The sequence below is a fragment of the Pelophylax lessonae genome, assembly GCF_965119305.1.
Source record: "Pelophylax lessonae genome assembly, chromosome: 3".
NCBI lineage: Eukaryota > Metazoa > Chordata > Amphibia > Anura > Ranidae > Pelophylax > Pelophylax lessonae.
Genome location: NC_138770.1, coordinates 141,310,648 through 141,328,494, shown reverse-complemented (window position 1 = coordinate 141,328,494; position 17,847 = coordinate 141,310,648). Strand labels below are relative to the sequence as shown.

Sequence of the window (17,847 nt, the reverse complement as noted above, 5' to 3'; positions counted from 1 at the left end):
ATAAAAAACAAATGGATTCCCCAATACACAAGCGAGATGGATGCAGGAATGATCCCCCCGATGTGCTATTGTATAAAAGTTTCCAACAAACAGTCTTGTTCAGAAGGAGTCAATCATTAGTTCAACATCTCTCGAGTGGGAACAGCCATAGATGGGTCAAAATTCTTCCGGTCCCTGCTGAACTGTCCAAATTTCGATACATCTATGGCGAGCTATATTCATTGCAAAGAGATCAGAATACGTTCGTTATTTCTCCTTTCATATACACAAGTGGAGCAAGTCATTTACTATGGCCATAGTACTTAGGGCCAGTTCACACCAGAGAAACTCAGTCCGGATGCTTTTTTGCATGCGCATTTTTGATGTATTCCGGTGCGCTTTTGATGCGTCCTGGTGCATCCCCCCCCTCTTTTTTTTTTATTCACCTTTAAGTAAGGACATGTGTGTTCCTGTGCATTTTTACGGCATTTTTGATGCGTTTTACAGCGTTACAGTACAGTTCAGTGCAGAAAAAATGCAGCATGTTTGACTTTTTTTTTTTCTGGAACTGGAACGCACTGCACCTGACCGCACTGGTGTGAACTATGCCTTTGAAAACCATAAAACCTACTTTCCATGCGTTTTTGTTCCAGAAAAAAAACTCACTAGACCACATGTAGTGTGCACTGGCCCTAAATACGTAAAAAGTCTGCATACATTTATTCAAGTCAATAAAAACAAATTAAAGTGTAACTAAATGCAAAGCCGTTTTTATTTATTTTTTTTTTTTTTGATAGATTCACCCTCTCCATATGTGCTGATAACTGTTATCACCAAAAGTGAAAGTAAATCCCAAATTTTGGGTTGTCCCCAGAACAGGAAAAGAGGGGAAATCTTCTGTTAGGGACATTGGTTCTGGTGACAACCAGGAATTTCTGCACTTTGGATTTCCTCTCACTTCCTTTTTTGCCTATGGGACAGGAAGTGAAGGGAAATCTCCCCTATGGGACACAGATGACAAAAATAAATTTGAGAGAGGTTATAACCCTCCCCAAATTTAATGCAAAATGTAAAAAAAAAAAAGCTTTGCCTTTAGTTTAAGTGACTCATCACTACTCAGCAATGGAGGACCATTATTGAGCACTTTTTGATTTCTTGCATTTTACCCTTATGAACAAACTGATCTGGCCTAAATCATTTCTAAGGTAACAACATCACTGAAATGCTGTCTCCTGGGAGTGCCCGCAGGTACATTTATTAGTCTTCAGACCAATCCCTGTATGCCTGTGGAGACCCCTTGGATCACTCTTGGTACTTTGAAGTATATATAAATCCTCCCCTTGTAAAACAACCCATTCCTTTTAAAATGAAAAAGAAAGACAAAAAACATTTGTGTGTGTGTGTGTGTGTATGTATGTATGTGTGTGTGTGTATATATATGTGTGTGTGTGTGTGTGTGTGTGTGTGTGTGTGTGTATATATATATATATATATATATATATATATATATATATATATATATATATATATATATATATATACAGTGGGTATGGAAAGTATTCAGACCCCCTTAAATTTTTCACTCTTTGTTATATTGCAGCCATTTGCTAAAATCATTTAAGTTCATTCTTCTTCCTCATGAATGTACACATAGCACCCCATACTGACAGAAAAACACAGAATTGTTGACATTGTTGCAGATTTATTAAAAAAGAAAAACTGAAATATCACATGGTCCTAAGTATTCAGACCCTTTGCTCAGTATTTAGTAGAAGCCCCCTTTTGATCTAATACAGCCAGGAGTCTTTTTGGGAAAGATGCAACAAGTCTTTCACACCTGGATTTGGGGATCCTCTGCCATTCCTCCTTGCAGATCCTCTCCAGTTCTGTCAGGTTGGATGGTAAACGTTGGTGGACAGACATTTTTAGGTCTCTCCAGAGATGCTCAATTGGGTTTAAGTCAGGGCTCTGGCTGGGCCATTCAAGAACAGTCACGGAGTTGTTGTGAAGCCACTCCTTCGTTATTTTAGCTGTGTGCTTAGGGTCATTGTCTTGTTGGAAGGTAAACCTTCGGCCCAGTCTGAGGTCCAGAGCACTCTGGAGAAGGTTTTTGTCCAGGATATCCCTGTACTTGGCCGCATTCATCTTTCCCTCGATTGCAACCAGTCGTCCTGTCCCTGCAGCTGAAAAACACCCCCACAGCATGATGCTGCCACCACCATGCTTCACTGTTGGGACTGTATTGGGCAGGTGATGAGCAGTGCCTGGTTTTCTCCACACATACCGCTTAGAATTAAGGCCAAAAAGTTCTATTTTGGTCTCATCAGACCAGAGAATCTTATTTCTCACCATCTTGGAGTCCTTCAGGTGTTTTTTAGCAAACTCCATGCGGGCTTTCATGTGTCTTACACTGAGGAGAGGCTTCCGTAGGGCCACTCTGCCATAAAGCCCCGACTGGTGGAGGGCTGCAGTGATGGTTGACTTTCTACAACTTTCTCCCATCTCCTGACTGCATCTCTGGAGCTCAGCCACAGTGATCTTTGGGTTCTTCTTTACCTCTCTCACCAAGGCTCTTCTCCTCCGATAGCTCAGTTTGGCCGGACGGCCAGCTCTAGGAAGGGTTCTGGTCTTCCCAAACGTCTTCCATTTGAGGATTATGGAGGCCACTGTGCTCTTAGGAACCTTAAGTGCAGCAGAAATCTTTTTGTAACCTTGGCCAGATCTGTGCCTTGCCACAATTCTGTCTCTGAGCTCTTCAGGCAGTTCCTTTTGACCTCATGATTCTCATTTGCTCTGACATGCATTGTGATCTGGAAGGTCTTATATAGACAGGTGTGTGGCTTTCCTAATCAAGTCCAATCAGTATAATCAAACACAGCTGGACTCAAATGAAGGTGTAGAACCATCTCAAGGATGATCAGAAGAAAGGGAAAGCACCTGAGTTAAATATATGAGTGTCACAGCAAAGGGTCTGAATACTTAGGACCATGTGATATTTCAGTTTTTCTTTTTTAATAAATCTGCAACAATGTCAACAATTCTGTGTTTTTCTGTCAGTATGGGGTGCTATGTGTACATTCATGAGGAAGAAGAATGAACTTAAATGATTTTAGCAAATGGCTGCAATATAACAGAGTGAAAAATTTAAGGGGGTCTGAATACTTTCCGTACCCACTATATATATAAAGACATGCTGGTAGGTTAATTGGATCCTGTATAAAAAAAAAAAAATTGTCCCTACTGTGTATGAATGTGAGTTAGGGACCGTAGATTGTAAGCTCCTGAGGGCAGGGACTGATGTGAATGTACAATGTATATGTAAAGCCCTGCGTAAATTGACAGCGCTATATAAGTACCTGAAAGAAATAAATAAATAAATAATAATAAATATATATATATATATATATATATATATATATATATATATATATATATATATATATATATATATATATATATATATATATATATATATATATATATATAAATTATAAATACATTTTGTTACACTTTTTTTTATAAGTGATCACATTCCCTCTATTCTCAGCTACATAAGGAGCTCAGAGAGCTAGGCGAGGGCTAACAGCTGCACACTGGTGTTCCCGGTGAATGGCTTTGCAGGGGAAGGGTTGTCTGTCAGGGCAAGTCTGATTATTATAGGAAAGCAGGCTGAGTTCTCAGCGCAACCACAAAACTGACCACACTGCAGTCTCATGCCTGTGGTAGCTCATGGGGGGGGGGGGGGGGAGATGTTTGTTTACATTACTGTATTTCACAGTTAAATCAAGTTGTATATTAAAAGAAATCCATTTTCCTCTTGATGATCATTTATTGGTAAAATTAAATTTTCCAGGGTCTGTTTGCTACTCTTGTAGGTCCTACCCACAATTATCATGTATTACTGGGACCCACAGTTGCATTTCCAGAGTTTGCATACAGTGCCACCTGCTGCCCAAATCCAGTGTTGCAGGAAAGCTTTGCTAAGCATTATCAACAGTGCAGTAGGTCCCACTATTGTTTTAAAGGGTGCTGTGAGACATGGGTTTTGCTCCTTGTCCATAATTACATCCTGCTTTAATTGATTGTGAACTCTGCACTCCCCTTTCCTTAGCAAATCTTACTGGATTGTGTGTTCTACCAATGCTAACCATTAGTACACGAAGCAACAATATAAATACAAAGACAAAACAAAAGAAGTGATTATTCCTGACACAGTGTGTGCGAAGCAAGACCGGAATCACACTTTGACAGGAGTGTGCAGATTCTAAATATAATTGGTCTGATGTTGGATGGGAGAGCATTAGTGACATCCATTAGCCGTATTGCCATTGTGTAATTGGTGTGTCTGGAAGAAGGCTCCCGGGCCAGTAATGAGCCCAAATCAGATGAAATGTATCTCTGTGCAGGAGAGATTTAGAAGAAATGTTTGAAGTGAAAAATGAAGAAAAGAAACTAATGGCTTACAGAGGGAGTAGATGGCAGGACTGAATTATTAAACATTTATGAAGAGGCAAACACCATCCTCTGTGCATTTGCAAAACACCAAATAAATACTCCATGATGCCTTTTTTGGTCTTCTATGCGATTTTCATGATGAATAATGCTGTCCATTAACTCTTCATTGATGTTGCTTGCTTAGTTGGCAGTAAGGTCAGATTGCCATTTACAGGTGAATTATGGGATAAGTACAAAAAACAAACCTTTAGAATTACCTCTATAGTGCAGCATCATTGTTGAGATGCAGCTGTCCCACGCTGCCTCTAAGACTGAGAACATGATCGCTGATCACTCTCACACTGCTCAGAGTGGAAAACAATGACTGTCATTTAGGGCTCTCTGCTCTGCTCCTCCAGTGCTCACTGAAGAGGGGGCAGGAGAGGCCGACTTCGGCTTTCAGGTGTGTGCTGAAAGGCAGAGGCAACTGTCAATCAGACAGCTGGGTGGATCCCAACAATATTGTCAGGATCCTTCCAGAGCCTAGCTCGGATATGCCCTGGCAGCTGATAGTAGGTAGTAGCCCACTATTGGCTAACTCTGGGTCACAGAAAGTAAATGTGCTCTTATGACCCAAAACAGAAGTGTGGCTGAAAAAGCAGGAGAAAGTTTAAGTCAGCTGCCCAGAGGGATCACTCAGGTTAAATGTTTAATTTAAGCAAACCTGATGTGATTGGTTGCTATGAGCATGTACTTTTGCTCTTCTGTTCATTGAAGGATACAGCTAAATCTTCACAACAGATGGCTTTAATTACACCACCTGCAGGCAGGGCCGCTGTCTGCAAGAGTAGAACACTAGGTACAGCAAAGAAAGAAAGGAACTCCCTAGGGGCAGCCCCTGCTGGTGTGATTGGATTGCTATGAGCAACTACTTTTTTATTTGTTCCACACTTTTGTAACTGAGAATATAGGTATTGGATTGGCTTTCAAAATGGCTGGTTTGGTGGTATAAGGAAACTAGCTTGCTTTGACTACTCAAGCACCACGTTATTTTAATTGGCAATCGCATGACACTGTACCCAAACTGAACTTGTATCATTTTTTTTCACACAAATCAAGCTTTCTTTTTGTAGTATTTGATCACCACGTTTTTTTTTTTTTTATTATATCAATAAAAAATGTATATAAATAACCGAAAATTTTGAAAGAAAAAAAACATTTTTTTTTTTACTTTCTGCTGTGAAACCTATCCAATAAAAATTTTTAAAAAATCAGATTTCTTCATAAATCTTGGCCAAAATGTATTCTGCTCCATTTCTTTGGTAAAAAAAAAATCCCAATAAGTGTAAATAATTGGTTTGTGTGAGAGTTCTAGTGTCTGCAAGCTATGGTGTATATATACTGGGATTTTTATTTATTTTTTTATACTGGTAATGGTGGCAATCAGTCACCATTTAGTGGGACTGTAATAGCGCAGCAGGCAATCTGACACTGGAGGGAAATCACTCTCACTGACATCACCAGTGACACGAATACAGTGATCAGTGCTAATAACTATACACTATCACTGTGCGAATGACAGTGGCTGGGAGGGGGGTTAACATCCAGGGGCAATCAAGGGGTTAATTGCATGCCTAACAAATGTTAAGGTGTGTAATAACTGCTGTTTTTTTACTACAGACCAATGTGCTTTTCCTGCTTTGCAGGGAAAAGAAAAAATGCAATCGTGCCCTTTCTTTAGAGCCCTGTGTTGTTTATTAACATAGGGCTCTGGGCTGTGATTGAACCTAGCTGATCAGCAGGCCTGTTGACAAAATCCTGCTGTATCAATACACAGGGAAGGAGGCAGGCAGGGCACCGCACTCAAAACCAGTCATTGATGTACCAGTATGTCTTGGTGCCTGTAGTAGGAACAAGTTTCTAATAAGATACTGCACACCTCCAAACTTTCTCTGTGAAATTCATAAGGAATGTCATACATACTCATTAGAAATCTTGGTGCAAAAAATACTGCATCTTCCTATACAGATAGTCGATTCAAATTTTCTTTGACTCTTTTGGTACAGTCCCTAGCACTAGGACTGCACAGCCTTAGGAAGTCTGGCTTAGGTTCATTGTTCCTATGTCATAAGGAAGCTGAGAATTCCCTTATCCCCAGCTCTTTTATATTTCATAGAGTAGTAACAGGACCTTTCCCTTTATGGATTATTAAATGGATTGTTTGAAGTGGTTCTAAAGGATTATTAAATGGATTGTTTGAAGTGGTTCTAAAGGCATTAAGATAAAAAAAAAACCTTCTGTGCGCAGCAGCCCCCCTAATACTTACATAAGCCCCATCTTAATCCAGCCCATGAGAGCCTTGGTTGTCTGGGACTCTCCCTCCTGATTGGCCGAGACACAGCAGCGGGCGCCAATGGCACCCGCTGCTGTCAAAGACAGTGAGGCAATGAGGAGAGAGAGGGGGTGGGGCCGAGCCGCAGCTCCGTGTCTGAATGGACATAAAGCAGCAGCTCAGCTCAGGTACCCCATAGAAAGCTGCTTGCTCCGGGTGCTTTCAGCAGGAGGGAGGGGCAAGGTGCGCCTGCGAGGGACCGGAGAAGAGGAGAATCCGGGCTGCTCTGCGTAAAACCACTGCACAGAGCAGGTAAGTATAGCATCTTTGTTGTTTTCAAACAAAAAAAAAAAAAAAGAGACTTTAGTAGCACTTTAAAGTGGTTTTAAAGTCTAAAGTTTTTCCCCTTTATGCATTCTCTGCAATAAAGGATAATTAAAGGCAAAACATTCTTTCTCTTACGTCCTCCGACAGTCGCCGCCTCTTCATATTCGTCACATATGGGGTATTAGACTTTGCTCCGAAGGAGTAGCTAGGCAACAGAATATGTTACATTAAAGCTTTTAACATATCCCACCCTCAAGGGGTGGTCCCCTCAGTCAATACCCTCCTACTTCCTGCAACCATATCTCAGTTTTAATGTCTAGCTTGTCAGGAGTGGCTGGCTCTCTCTGTGCTGGGACTTTCTGTCCCAGACTCTTTCTTCTTTTTAAAATTTTGTTTGAGTTTTTCTCTCTACCTTTTACTTAGCTGTTATTTTGTCAGCGTTAGTTAGTTCTTCGGATGAAGAGGATCATGCGGACTGGGTCTCGGGCTGATCCCCCTGGTCGCAGGTCGTGGGTCAGTGGCTTCCCAGTCTGCCATCGAGCGTTCAGCCAGGTAACGCTCCTGGCACAGTGAACGACCCATCCCTGTTCGGTGCAGGGATGATTGGTGAGGTGGCTACCTCACTGGACGCTGTGCGGTTTCTTAACCCCCCTTGTGTGCGTCTTGAATGCGACTCTCCCTGCCTCATGTGCAGCGGCTTGTTCGCCTGTGCGGGTCCCCCACGCCATGTGAGGTAAGTGTATTTATGTGGGGACCTGTCTGTCTGGGGGGGTGTCAGTCTGGGACTGTGTAACCTGCCTCTATTCACACTGCTTGTCTCCCTATCTCTCGGCTGCATGCTGTGGGCTGCAAGGGGGGGGGGGGGGAGCTGTATGACACTGTGTGTGTCAGACTGGTCAGTGTGAGAAGCTGTGTGCTGTGGGGCATGTTTTTTTGGCATGTTTGGGCATATACAGCGATCGCTGCGGCGATCTGACATGTATTCTGATAATGGAATGTAATGTGTGTTTTAATGCACTGTGGAGCGGCGGTTTCGGCGCCAAACGACGCCATTTTGCCTACACTCGCTCCGGCCGCATGTTTTACATGCATGGCGGCCATTTTCTTGTAGCCTCCATAGGCTTACATAGAGCGCCCTGGCAGCATCACTTCCTCTTTCCAGGAACACCGATCGAGGCAGCAGCAGCGGCGAGGGTCTCCTCAGGTTTTATCCTTCTGTTCTTGCTATCCATTGCCTGTGTTCAGTTTGCATATTCCCTGTGGGGGTCTCATTGTGCTTGAGTGTGGTGCGGTGGGCTGCGCTTGCCGCGCTTGCTTAAAAGGGGCAGTTAACCCTTGGTTGTCTGGCATTACAGGGGCAATGGATTCTCAGGAGGGCAAATTTCCTACAGTATTGGTGGAAAGCCAGGGGACCGCTGTTTCCCCCCCAGGGGGGGATTTAGCCACTATTGTGGCTGGCCTTGCTGCTCAGGTGCAGATGCTGGTGGCTGCTCAATCTACTAAAAGGCCCAGAGTTGCTCTTTCCTCTGATTCTGAGGGTGAAGGTGATGGGGCTGTTATGGCGGGGGCCTCCTTATCGGGGTCCCGCTCCTCTCTTGATCTAGTGGGGTCTGAGGTGGAGGCTGAAGTTGAGGGGGTTGATAATTCTCCCCCTGGCTCGCCTGAAGAGCTTGCAATCATGGATGAGTTGATTGCTTCCATTAAGCAAACGCTGCGTTTGCAGGACGAAGTGTGTCCCCCCGCTGCCTTGGCGGCTTATGGGACGCAGAGGAAACGCAGGACGCCGCAGGTTTTTCCCTGCAATGATGATTTTCAGCGCGCTGTTAAGGATCAGTGGCGCAATCTGCGCAAACCTTTTGCGGTTCCAAGTAGATTCAAGCTGCGTTATCCTTTTTCGCCTTCCACTGATGAAAGGTGGTGTGTGCCTCCACCAGTGGATCACGCAATTGCGGTTTTGAACAAAGCCACTGCGATTCCTGCAGAGGATTCCCCTGTTTTCCGTGATGCCACGGATAGGAGACTGGAGTCTCTTGCCCGTCATACTTATTCTGTTACGGGTTCTATGCTTAAGGCTCTGTTTGCTTCTCTCATGGCGGCCCAGGCGATCGCAAGTTGGACGCAGATGCTTAGGCGCGTCCTAGTGGCCGACTCGGCCTCGCCGGCGACCCTGGATATGGTGGATCAAATCCACCAGGGTGTCATGTATCTGTGTGATGCGGACCTGGACCTGGTTCCGTTGGCTGCATGTGTGCACAGCGTGGCGGTGTTGTCTCGCCGCCTGGTTTGGTTAAAATGTTGGTCGGTGGACCAATCTTCACGTAAGACCTTAGCCAATCTACCTTATGATGGGTCTCGCCTTTTTGGGGAGTCCCTGGATGTGTTGATTAAGGGGATCACCGGGGGTAAGAGCACTCTCTTGCCCCATTTCCCCAAGGCTAAGGGGGCTTCTGGGAAGAAGCATGCTAATTTTCGGCCCCCTCAGGGGTCCTTTCGTGCCTTTCGGCCGCACTACAAGGGCAAACCGTTCAAAGGTCAAGGCTCTCAGAAGAAGCCCTGGTCTGGTAAACAGAAGTCCGGCCAATCCGGATCTGCAGCCCATAACAGTTCGGCCTGAAGGGGCGCCCTCACCCAGTTTTGGGGTGGGGGGACGCTTGCTCGGTTTCCTTCAGCCCTGGTTGGCCCGTGTGCGGGACAGATGGGTTCAGGAAATCGTTCGATCTGGTTACAAGATCGAGTTTCTCTCTCGGCCGGAGAGCAGATTTTTTCCCTCAAATCTTCAACTGTCTCCAGAGCGCTTGCAGGACCTGCACCTGGCGGTGCGGGACCTGAGGGCTCAGGGAGTGGTGGTTCCGGTGCCTCATCGGGACAGGTTTCGGGGGTTTTATTCCAATCTGTTCACCGTGCCCAGAAAGGAGGGCAAGGTTCGTCCGATTCTGGACTTGAAGGCTCTGAACCGCTCTGTGCGGGTTCGCAAGTTCCGCATGGAATCCCTGCGGTCGGTGGTGGCTGCCCTGGTTCCGGGGGAATTCATGGCCTCCATCGATTTGAAGGATGCGTACCTTCACATCCCCATATTCGAGGGTCATCAGAGATACCTTCGATTTGCCATTGCGGAGGATCACTACCAGTTCGTGGCGTTGCCCTTTGGTCTCGCCTCGGCTCCGCGGGTCTTCACCAAGGTGCTTGCACCGGTTCTGGCATTATTGAGGGCCCAGGGCGTTTCTGTCCTGGGGTATCTGGACGACATTCTGGTTCGGTCTGCGACCAGCCAGGGTCTGGAGAAGGACCTGTCTGTCACGATGCAAACTCTGCAGGAGTTTGGTTGGACGATAAATTTTCCAAAGTCGACACTGAGTCCGTCGGTTCGTCTCCCCTATCTGGGAATGATTCTGGACTCGGTGCAGGCGAAGGTCTTCCTGCCGGAAGACAAACTCAGGACTCTCCGGGAGGAAGTCAGGTCCCTCAGGGACGTTCCGCACTCATCTCTGCGGACGTGTATGAGATGTCTGGGATTGATGGTCTCGGCCTTCGAGGCGATTACTTTCGCCCAGTTTCACACGCGGGGTCTCCAAGCGGAGATCCTGTCCAGGTGGGACGGGCGACCTTAATCTCTGGATCTTCAAATCTCATTGAGTCATCGCACCAGAGGAAACCTTCTGTGGTGGCTCCAGTCCCCGTTGGTGTCCGGGGGCAAGTCGTTTCGTCCGATCTCGTGGACGGTAATCACCACGGATGCCAGCCTGTCGGGCTGGGGTGGAGTTCTGGGCGTTCTGTCCGCCCAGGGGACTTGGTCGGAGGGGGAGTCTTCCCTTCCGATCAACATTCTGGAATTGCGTGCGATAAGTCTCTGTCTTCATCGCTGGACGGACCGGCTGCAGGGTTGCCCGGTTCGGGTGCAGACGGACAATGCCACGGCGGTGGCCTACATCAACCACCAAAGGGGCACCAGGAGTGCCCGAGCGGCTCGAGAAGTGGCCGACATTCTGTCTTGGGCCGAGACTCATGTCCCGGCGATAACGGCAGTTCACATTCCGGGAGTGGAGAACTGGCAGGCGGACTATCTGCGTCGCCAGACCCTGGATCAGGGGGAATGGTCTCTCCACCCGGCTGTCTTCCAGATGTTGTGCGCGAAGTGGGGTCTTCCAGATGTGGACCTGTTCGCGTCTCGCCTCAACAACAAGGTGAAGAGGTTCGTGGCAAGGACGCGCGACCCTCGGGCAGACGCGTCGGACGCGTTAGTGGCCCCGTGGCATCAGTACGGGCTGATGTACGCGTTTCCACCGATTCAGTTGCTGTCCAGGTTCCTTCGCAGGTTACACTCGGAACGCAACACGGTGATTCTTGTGGCACCGGACTGGCCTCGCCGGTCCTGGTACGCAGACCTCGTGAATCTGGCGGTCGACGCCCCGTGGCGTCTGCCTCTTCGAGACGATCTACTGTCTCAAGGACCGATATACCATCCTGCTTTACAGTCGCTGGCTTTGACGGCCTGGCTGTTGAGACCGAGGTCCTGAAGGAGAGGGGTCTCTCTCCAGAGGTCGTTCATACTTTAATCAACGCGAGGAAGTCTTCCTCAGGGAAGGTTTATTACCGTACTTGGAAGGCCTATTTTGCCTGGTGTGAGTCCAGGGGGTTTTCACCCCGCACGTACTCGGTGTCCCGTGTGCTGTCTTTCCTTCAAACGGGTGTTGATCAGCGTTTGGCGCTGGCTACGATAAAGGGTCAGGTGTCTGCTCTGGCCGTTCTGTTTCAACGTCCCGTGGCTTCCAACCCATTGGTTGGCACCTTTGTTCAGGGTGTGCGGCATCTGGTTCCCCCTAGGCGGGATCCTCTGCCCCCTTGGGACTTGAATCTCGTTCTATCTGTGTTACAACGTGCTCCTTTTGAACAGATCAGGGAGATCTCGTTGTCTATGTTGTCCAAAAAGGTCGCCTTTTTGGTGGCGATCACTTCGGCTCGCAGAGTGTCGGAGCTGGCGGCTTTGTCCTGCAAGTCTCCGTACCTGGTTATTCATTTGGATAAGGTGGTCTTGCGACCTAATCCTTCGTTTCTTCCGAAACGAGTTTCGGAATTCCATCTTAATGAGGATATTGTCTTGCCTTCGTTGTGCGCGAAGCCTAAACATCCAAAGGAGGTGAGATTGCACTCTCTGGATGTTGTTCGGGCGATAAGGGTTTACCTTAAATCGACTGAGTCTTTTCGGAAGACGGACTCCTTGTTTGTTCTTCCAGAGGGTCCTCGGAAGGGCATGGCGGCTTCGGCCTCTACCATCGCCAAATGGATCAGGCAGACCATTGAACAGGCCTATGCTTTGCAGGGGAAGGTTCCCCCTGTGCCTGTGAAGGCGCACTCTACTAGATCTCTGAGTACGTCTTGGGCCTGTCGTCATGGGGCTTCTGTAGCCCAGGTGTGTAAGGCGGCGACCTGGTCGACCGTGCACACTTTCACAAAATTCTACAAAGTAGATGTTCAGGCATCGGCGGATGCTTCCTTTGGCCGCAAGGTTCTTAGTGCGGCTGTTCCCTAGGGTCCCTTGTTGGGGACTCCTGGCTGTTGGGATAAGTTTTTTATATCCCCTGGTTTTTTGTCTTTTCCTGGGTTGTTGCTCCTGTTGAGCACTTGTTTTTTGCTGTTGCCCAGCTGGTTTCCTTCCTTTGGTAAGGTTCCTTTCCTTGATGCGGAGACTGCGTTGCCTTTCGGCGCGGATGCGTTTCCCACCCCTCATGTTTGCACTGCTTTGGGACGTCCCCATATGTGACGAATATGAAGAGGCGGCGACTGTCGGAGGACGTAAGAGAAAACTGAATTTTTGTAAAATCTTACCTGTAAAATTCCTTTCTCTGAGTCCTCCGACAGTCGCCGCCCCCGCCCCTCTTTTGAGGTTTGGTTGTATACTCTACTGCTATTCCACTAAAACTGAGATATGGTTGCAGGAAGTAGGAGGGTATTGACTGAGGGGACCACCCCTTGAGGGTGGGATATGTTAAAAGCTTTAATGTTAACATATTCTGTTGCCTAGCTACTCCTTCGGAGCAAAGTCTAATACCCCATATGTGACGAATATGAAGAGGCGGCGACTGTCGGAGGACTCAGAGAAAGGAATTTTACAGGTAAGATTTTACAAAAATTCAGTTTTTTTTCGTTTTGGATAGAGTGGAGATGGATTAGAACATCTGTGTCCCTGAGATTAACCCTCACCCCTATTTTTTCTGTTTACCATTATCATTAAAAGTGAAAGTAAAAGAAAATCCCACATTTTGGGCTGTCCCCAGAAAAGCAATAGAAGGGAAATCTTTCAATGGGGTCACTAGTTCTGATAACCTTGGGGCCCCCATGAAATCTCCCTAACTTGCAGGGATTTTCTCTCACTTCCTGTTTGGTTATGGGACAGGAAGTGAGGGGAAATCTCCCAAATGGGATACAGATAGCCAAAAAACAAAACAAAATTTACCCCCCCCCCCCCACTCTATACAAAATGAGAAAAAAAGTTTTTCTTATACATTACACTTAAAAAATTACACTGTGAGTCAATATTAAAGTGATTGTAATTGATCGCCTTGTAAAACAACCCATTCAGTTTAAAACGGAATTGAAAGGCAATGTAGTGTATAGATATAAAAAAAAAAAAAAAAAACTTTATAAATACCCTTTTCCCCTTTTTTTTATTATTGATCACATAATCTCTGTTGGCAGCTGCAAAAGAGCTGGGGGGAGGAGAAGCAAAAGTACACTGAACTCTCCAGTGAATGGCTGTGCAGGGGGTGCGTGTCAGGACAAGTCTTATTGGAGAAGAGCAGGCTGAGCTCCCAGCACAGCTAGAGAACTGATGGCCGTGTGCTCTCCTGCTTAGTGTGGTCAGTTTCTAATAGGAAGGCAGAGGACACCAGAGATTTCACACAAAGGAAGCAATATAAATCAAACCAGATACTTTTCCATTCAAGTACATGGTGCAGCAGGCACATAACATGAATATGAAATGCTGGGGTAACAAATACTTTAAAGAAGAACCTTTTAATTTTTAAACCGATTTCTAATTAACTCTATCAAGTGACATGTGGTAATGGTTGTACAGTTCATTATGTTTACATTTCATTTATCTCTGGAAAAATGCTTTTGCAGGAGAAACCGGCTAAATAATTTCTTCCTACTGTTTGCCAAGATATTAAATACCTCCAGCTGAAAAGGTTGCAGAATGGATCTCGTACTATAATTATTTTCTGTTTTTACAGAAAAGTCTGAAGCTGAAAAATGGCCCCAATGATGTCCTGTTCAGCGTTACGACTCAGTACCAGGGAACATGTCGCTGTGAGGGCACCATTTACCTGTGGAACTGGGATGATAAAATCATAATTTCCGATATTGATGGAACAATTACGAGGTGAGCTCTTTGTGGAGTGGCACAATAGTTACTGGTAAAGGCACAGTGAGCAGGATTTGCTGTTTTCATTTTCCTTCGTTTAATTGCCTCTGTAGAAAGTTGTGCTGGGCTTCTATTCAAACCTAGACTGATAGAAAGCTTATTTTTACAATAAACAATATAACACTAGCAGAATATGATTGTTCATTGACCCATGCTCCTTTCCCTTTTCTCTCATTCCCTCTCCCTTTCTCTAGACTTGCTCAGCCTCTCATTTTCTCTTACCCTCCCTCCATGTCTATTCTCTCTACTCATCTATTTTCTTTACACTTCTTCTTATTCTTTCCTCTTCTTGCCCAAAGCCATATTTTTCTATTTCCCTAAGCCTGCTGGTAGCTGTTTTTTCCTTCTATTTTCCTAAGCATACTGATATCCATCTTTCCTCTTCCTATCCTTAGCCTTTTGGAAATCCTCTTTCTCACCTAAGCCTGTTGGCTTTCATCTTTCCTCTTCCTGCCATAAGCCCATTTGAATTCCTATTTCTTATTTCTGCCCTAAGCCTGTTATTAATTTTTGCTCTTCTTGCCCTAAGCCCGTTGGTATCCATCTTTCCTCTTCCTATCCTTAGCCTTTTAGAATTCCTCTTTCTGACCGAAGCCTGTTGGTATTCCTCTTCCTGCCCTAAGCCTATGGTATCCATCTTTCCTCTTCCTGCCCTAAGCCTAATGGTATCCATCTTTCCTCTTCCTGCCCTAAGCCTAATGGTATCCATCTTTCCTCTTCCTGCCCTAAGCCTAATTGTATCCATCTTTCCTCTTCTTGCCCTAAGCCTGTTGGTATCCGTCTTTCCTCTTCCTGCCCTAAGCCTAATGGTATCCATCTATCTGCATCCTGCCATAAAACCTGTTGGTATCCATCTTCCCTCTTCCTGCCCTAAGCCTGTTGGTATCCATCCTTCCTCTTCCTGCCCTAAGCTTAATGGTATCCATCTTTCCTCTTCCTGCCCTAGGCCTGTTGGTATCCATCTTCCCTCTTCCTGCCCTAAGCCTGTTGGTATCCATCTTCCCTCTTCCTGCCCTAAGCCTGTTGGTATCCATCCTTCCTCTTCCTGCCCTAAGCTTGATGGTATCCATCTTTCCTCTTCCTGCCCTAAGCCTAATGGTATCCATCTTTCCTCTTCCTGCCCTAAGCCTGTTGGTATCCATCTTTCCTCTTCCTGCCCTAGGCCTGTTGGTATCCATCTTCCCTCTTCCTGCCCTAGGCCTGTTGGTATCCATCTTCCCTCTTCTTGCCCTAAGCCTGTTGGTATCCATCTTCCCTCTTCCTGCCCTAAGCCTGTTGCTATCCATCTTCCCTTTTTCTGCCCTAATGGTATCTATCTTTATTCCTCCTGCCCCCACAGACACCCCCAGTAGTGATTTATTGAGGAGCAAACACTAGCAATCACAATGTTTTTTTCCTGATCTATCGCTTCATCATGTGCCCGAGCTAGTGGAGTCTGTTGGTGTCCCATAGATACCAGATCAGTGTTTTTCAGCTGGAGTCTCGCAGGCCTCGGACCCAGTTTGCCCTGGATTAGCATCATGAATAACCATGGTGTGGGTAGGCTGACCTCCAGCACCATAACAACCATTAGGCAACTGGCCAACCGGCACTCTGGCATGGCATGACGCTGATTCAGGGCAGGTGGTATGCAGATTTGTCCACCGCATTCAGGAGAGGACAGAAGTCCTCCACCTCCTGCCTTTTGCCTTGCTGCTTGAGCCAAAATATTGGGCTCCTTTGTGAATAGGGGACTGTGTGATTGGGAGGCTCAATGATGGGAGGATTGTGTGATTGGTGGGGGACTCTGTGATTGGGGTCCTCTGATGTATAGGGAGGTTCCTGATGAGATGGGGGACTCTGACATGAAAGGGGCACTACTGGTGTTTAATTTCATCAAGGCAGTTGTGTGCATCATAGACAAATATGTATACAGCGCTATATAAAATCAAATAAAGTGGCAATGTGCATCATATAAATCAATAAACTCGCTTACAGTGCAATATATATTCCTCTTAGGTGCAATATATAATGTTCATAAAGTGCATTCAAAGTAAAGTGCATAAGAGTCCACTAAAATATAAATATAACCGTGGTTTCCCATTGATAAGTAACTTTTACATTTTGGACTGGGGTATCTTGAGATTTTTAAAGGGGGCCACTATTGAAAAAAGGTTGAGAAGCACTGCATTAGATCACTGATCCCACTGAAAACAGTATCTATGGGCATCTTTATTCACTTTCCAGTTATCTCCTCCTTTCTCAATCACTGCTTGCTTTTTTTCTCTTTTTTTATGTACCGTATACATGCTAACAATTATGTGTTTTATTTCCATTTAACATGCATGTTTCCAGGCTCAGAGCCGACAGGAAAATTGCAAAAAGAGCCAGATATATTTTTTCCTAATGTATTAACTATGTGAAGTAATTTGTGACTTTTTCCGAACTCTTTCAGGTCAGATACATTAGGTCATATTTTGCCAACTTTGGGAAAAGACTGGACCCACCAGGGAATTGCTAAACTGTATCATAAAGTTAGCCAGTAAGTACTGTTTACGCTGCCTGTACATATGCAGCTTGTGAGCTCATAAGATACCTCCTAGACAATAAAGTGTCTCTAAAGCTAAACACTAGGGGGATAGAAAGTGGTGACAAATCCCAAAAAATCAGCTGTCTCTGGAGCACCAATAGATGGAAAATTGTTCAGTGGCGGGCGTATGTTTGATGATAGTTTCAAAAGTGGAAGGAAATCTCTCTAAAATGACAGATAAACACCTATATTGTGTCTCCAGGGCAGGAAGTGAGGGAAGATGATCCCAACGGGACACAAGGAATATTATACATTGTTTATTCTTATTTAAACTTTAAAAAAACAGCAAAGATGGGGATACACTTTAAATAGTTGAGCAGCAGCTATGATGGGAATGGACAACATTTGGCCTGTCCTTGACCTACAGTGTAAGTTCACCATTTCACAGAAAATGAAAAGGTGAACTAAAACCCTACAGCCTTTTCACCACCCTCCCCCCCCCCAGTCCCCACTGCACTTATCTCCATAGGTGATTAGCTGTCACTGCCCACCCAGCCGGTGCAGAGGTTGGGGGCTTCTTCTTCCTTGTCTTTCCTTATAGATCAGAGTGAGTCTGGTTGGTCACCTGCTGACCACTCGGAATCAGGGAAAAAGAGTATGGCTTTCAAATCCCCCAAATTCTACTCTGGCTGCGTGAGCAGTAACAGCTAACCACCTCTGATCAGAAACCAGAGGGGTGGGGTGAGTGTGCGGTGTTAGTTCACCTTTTCATTTTTTGTGAAAAAGTGAACTTAGATTTTAACTGTCAGCTCTTGAGGCACCTTGCTTGGAAATATGGGCAGCATG

At 45.7% G+C, this 17,847-nt stretch overlaps 1 protein-coding gene across 2 annotated transcripts in view; it reads left to right on the top strand.

The window, feature by feature from the left end:
- The window catches only part of LPIN1 (lipin 1), a 289,491-nt gene that overhangs the window by 250,107 nt on the left and 21,537 nt on the right, over positions 1–17,847 (top strand). For both annotated transcript variants that reach the window (XM_082252224.1, XM_082252225.1), the window contains exons 15-16: positions 14,302–14,450; positions 16,927–17,013. In XM_082252224.1, the coding sequence (XP_082108350.1) occupies positions 14,302–14,450; positions 16,927–17,013 (236 nt within the window). The remainder of the gene's footprint in view (positions 1–14,301; positions 14,451–16,926; positions 17,014–17,847) is intronic.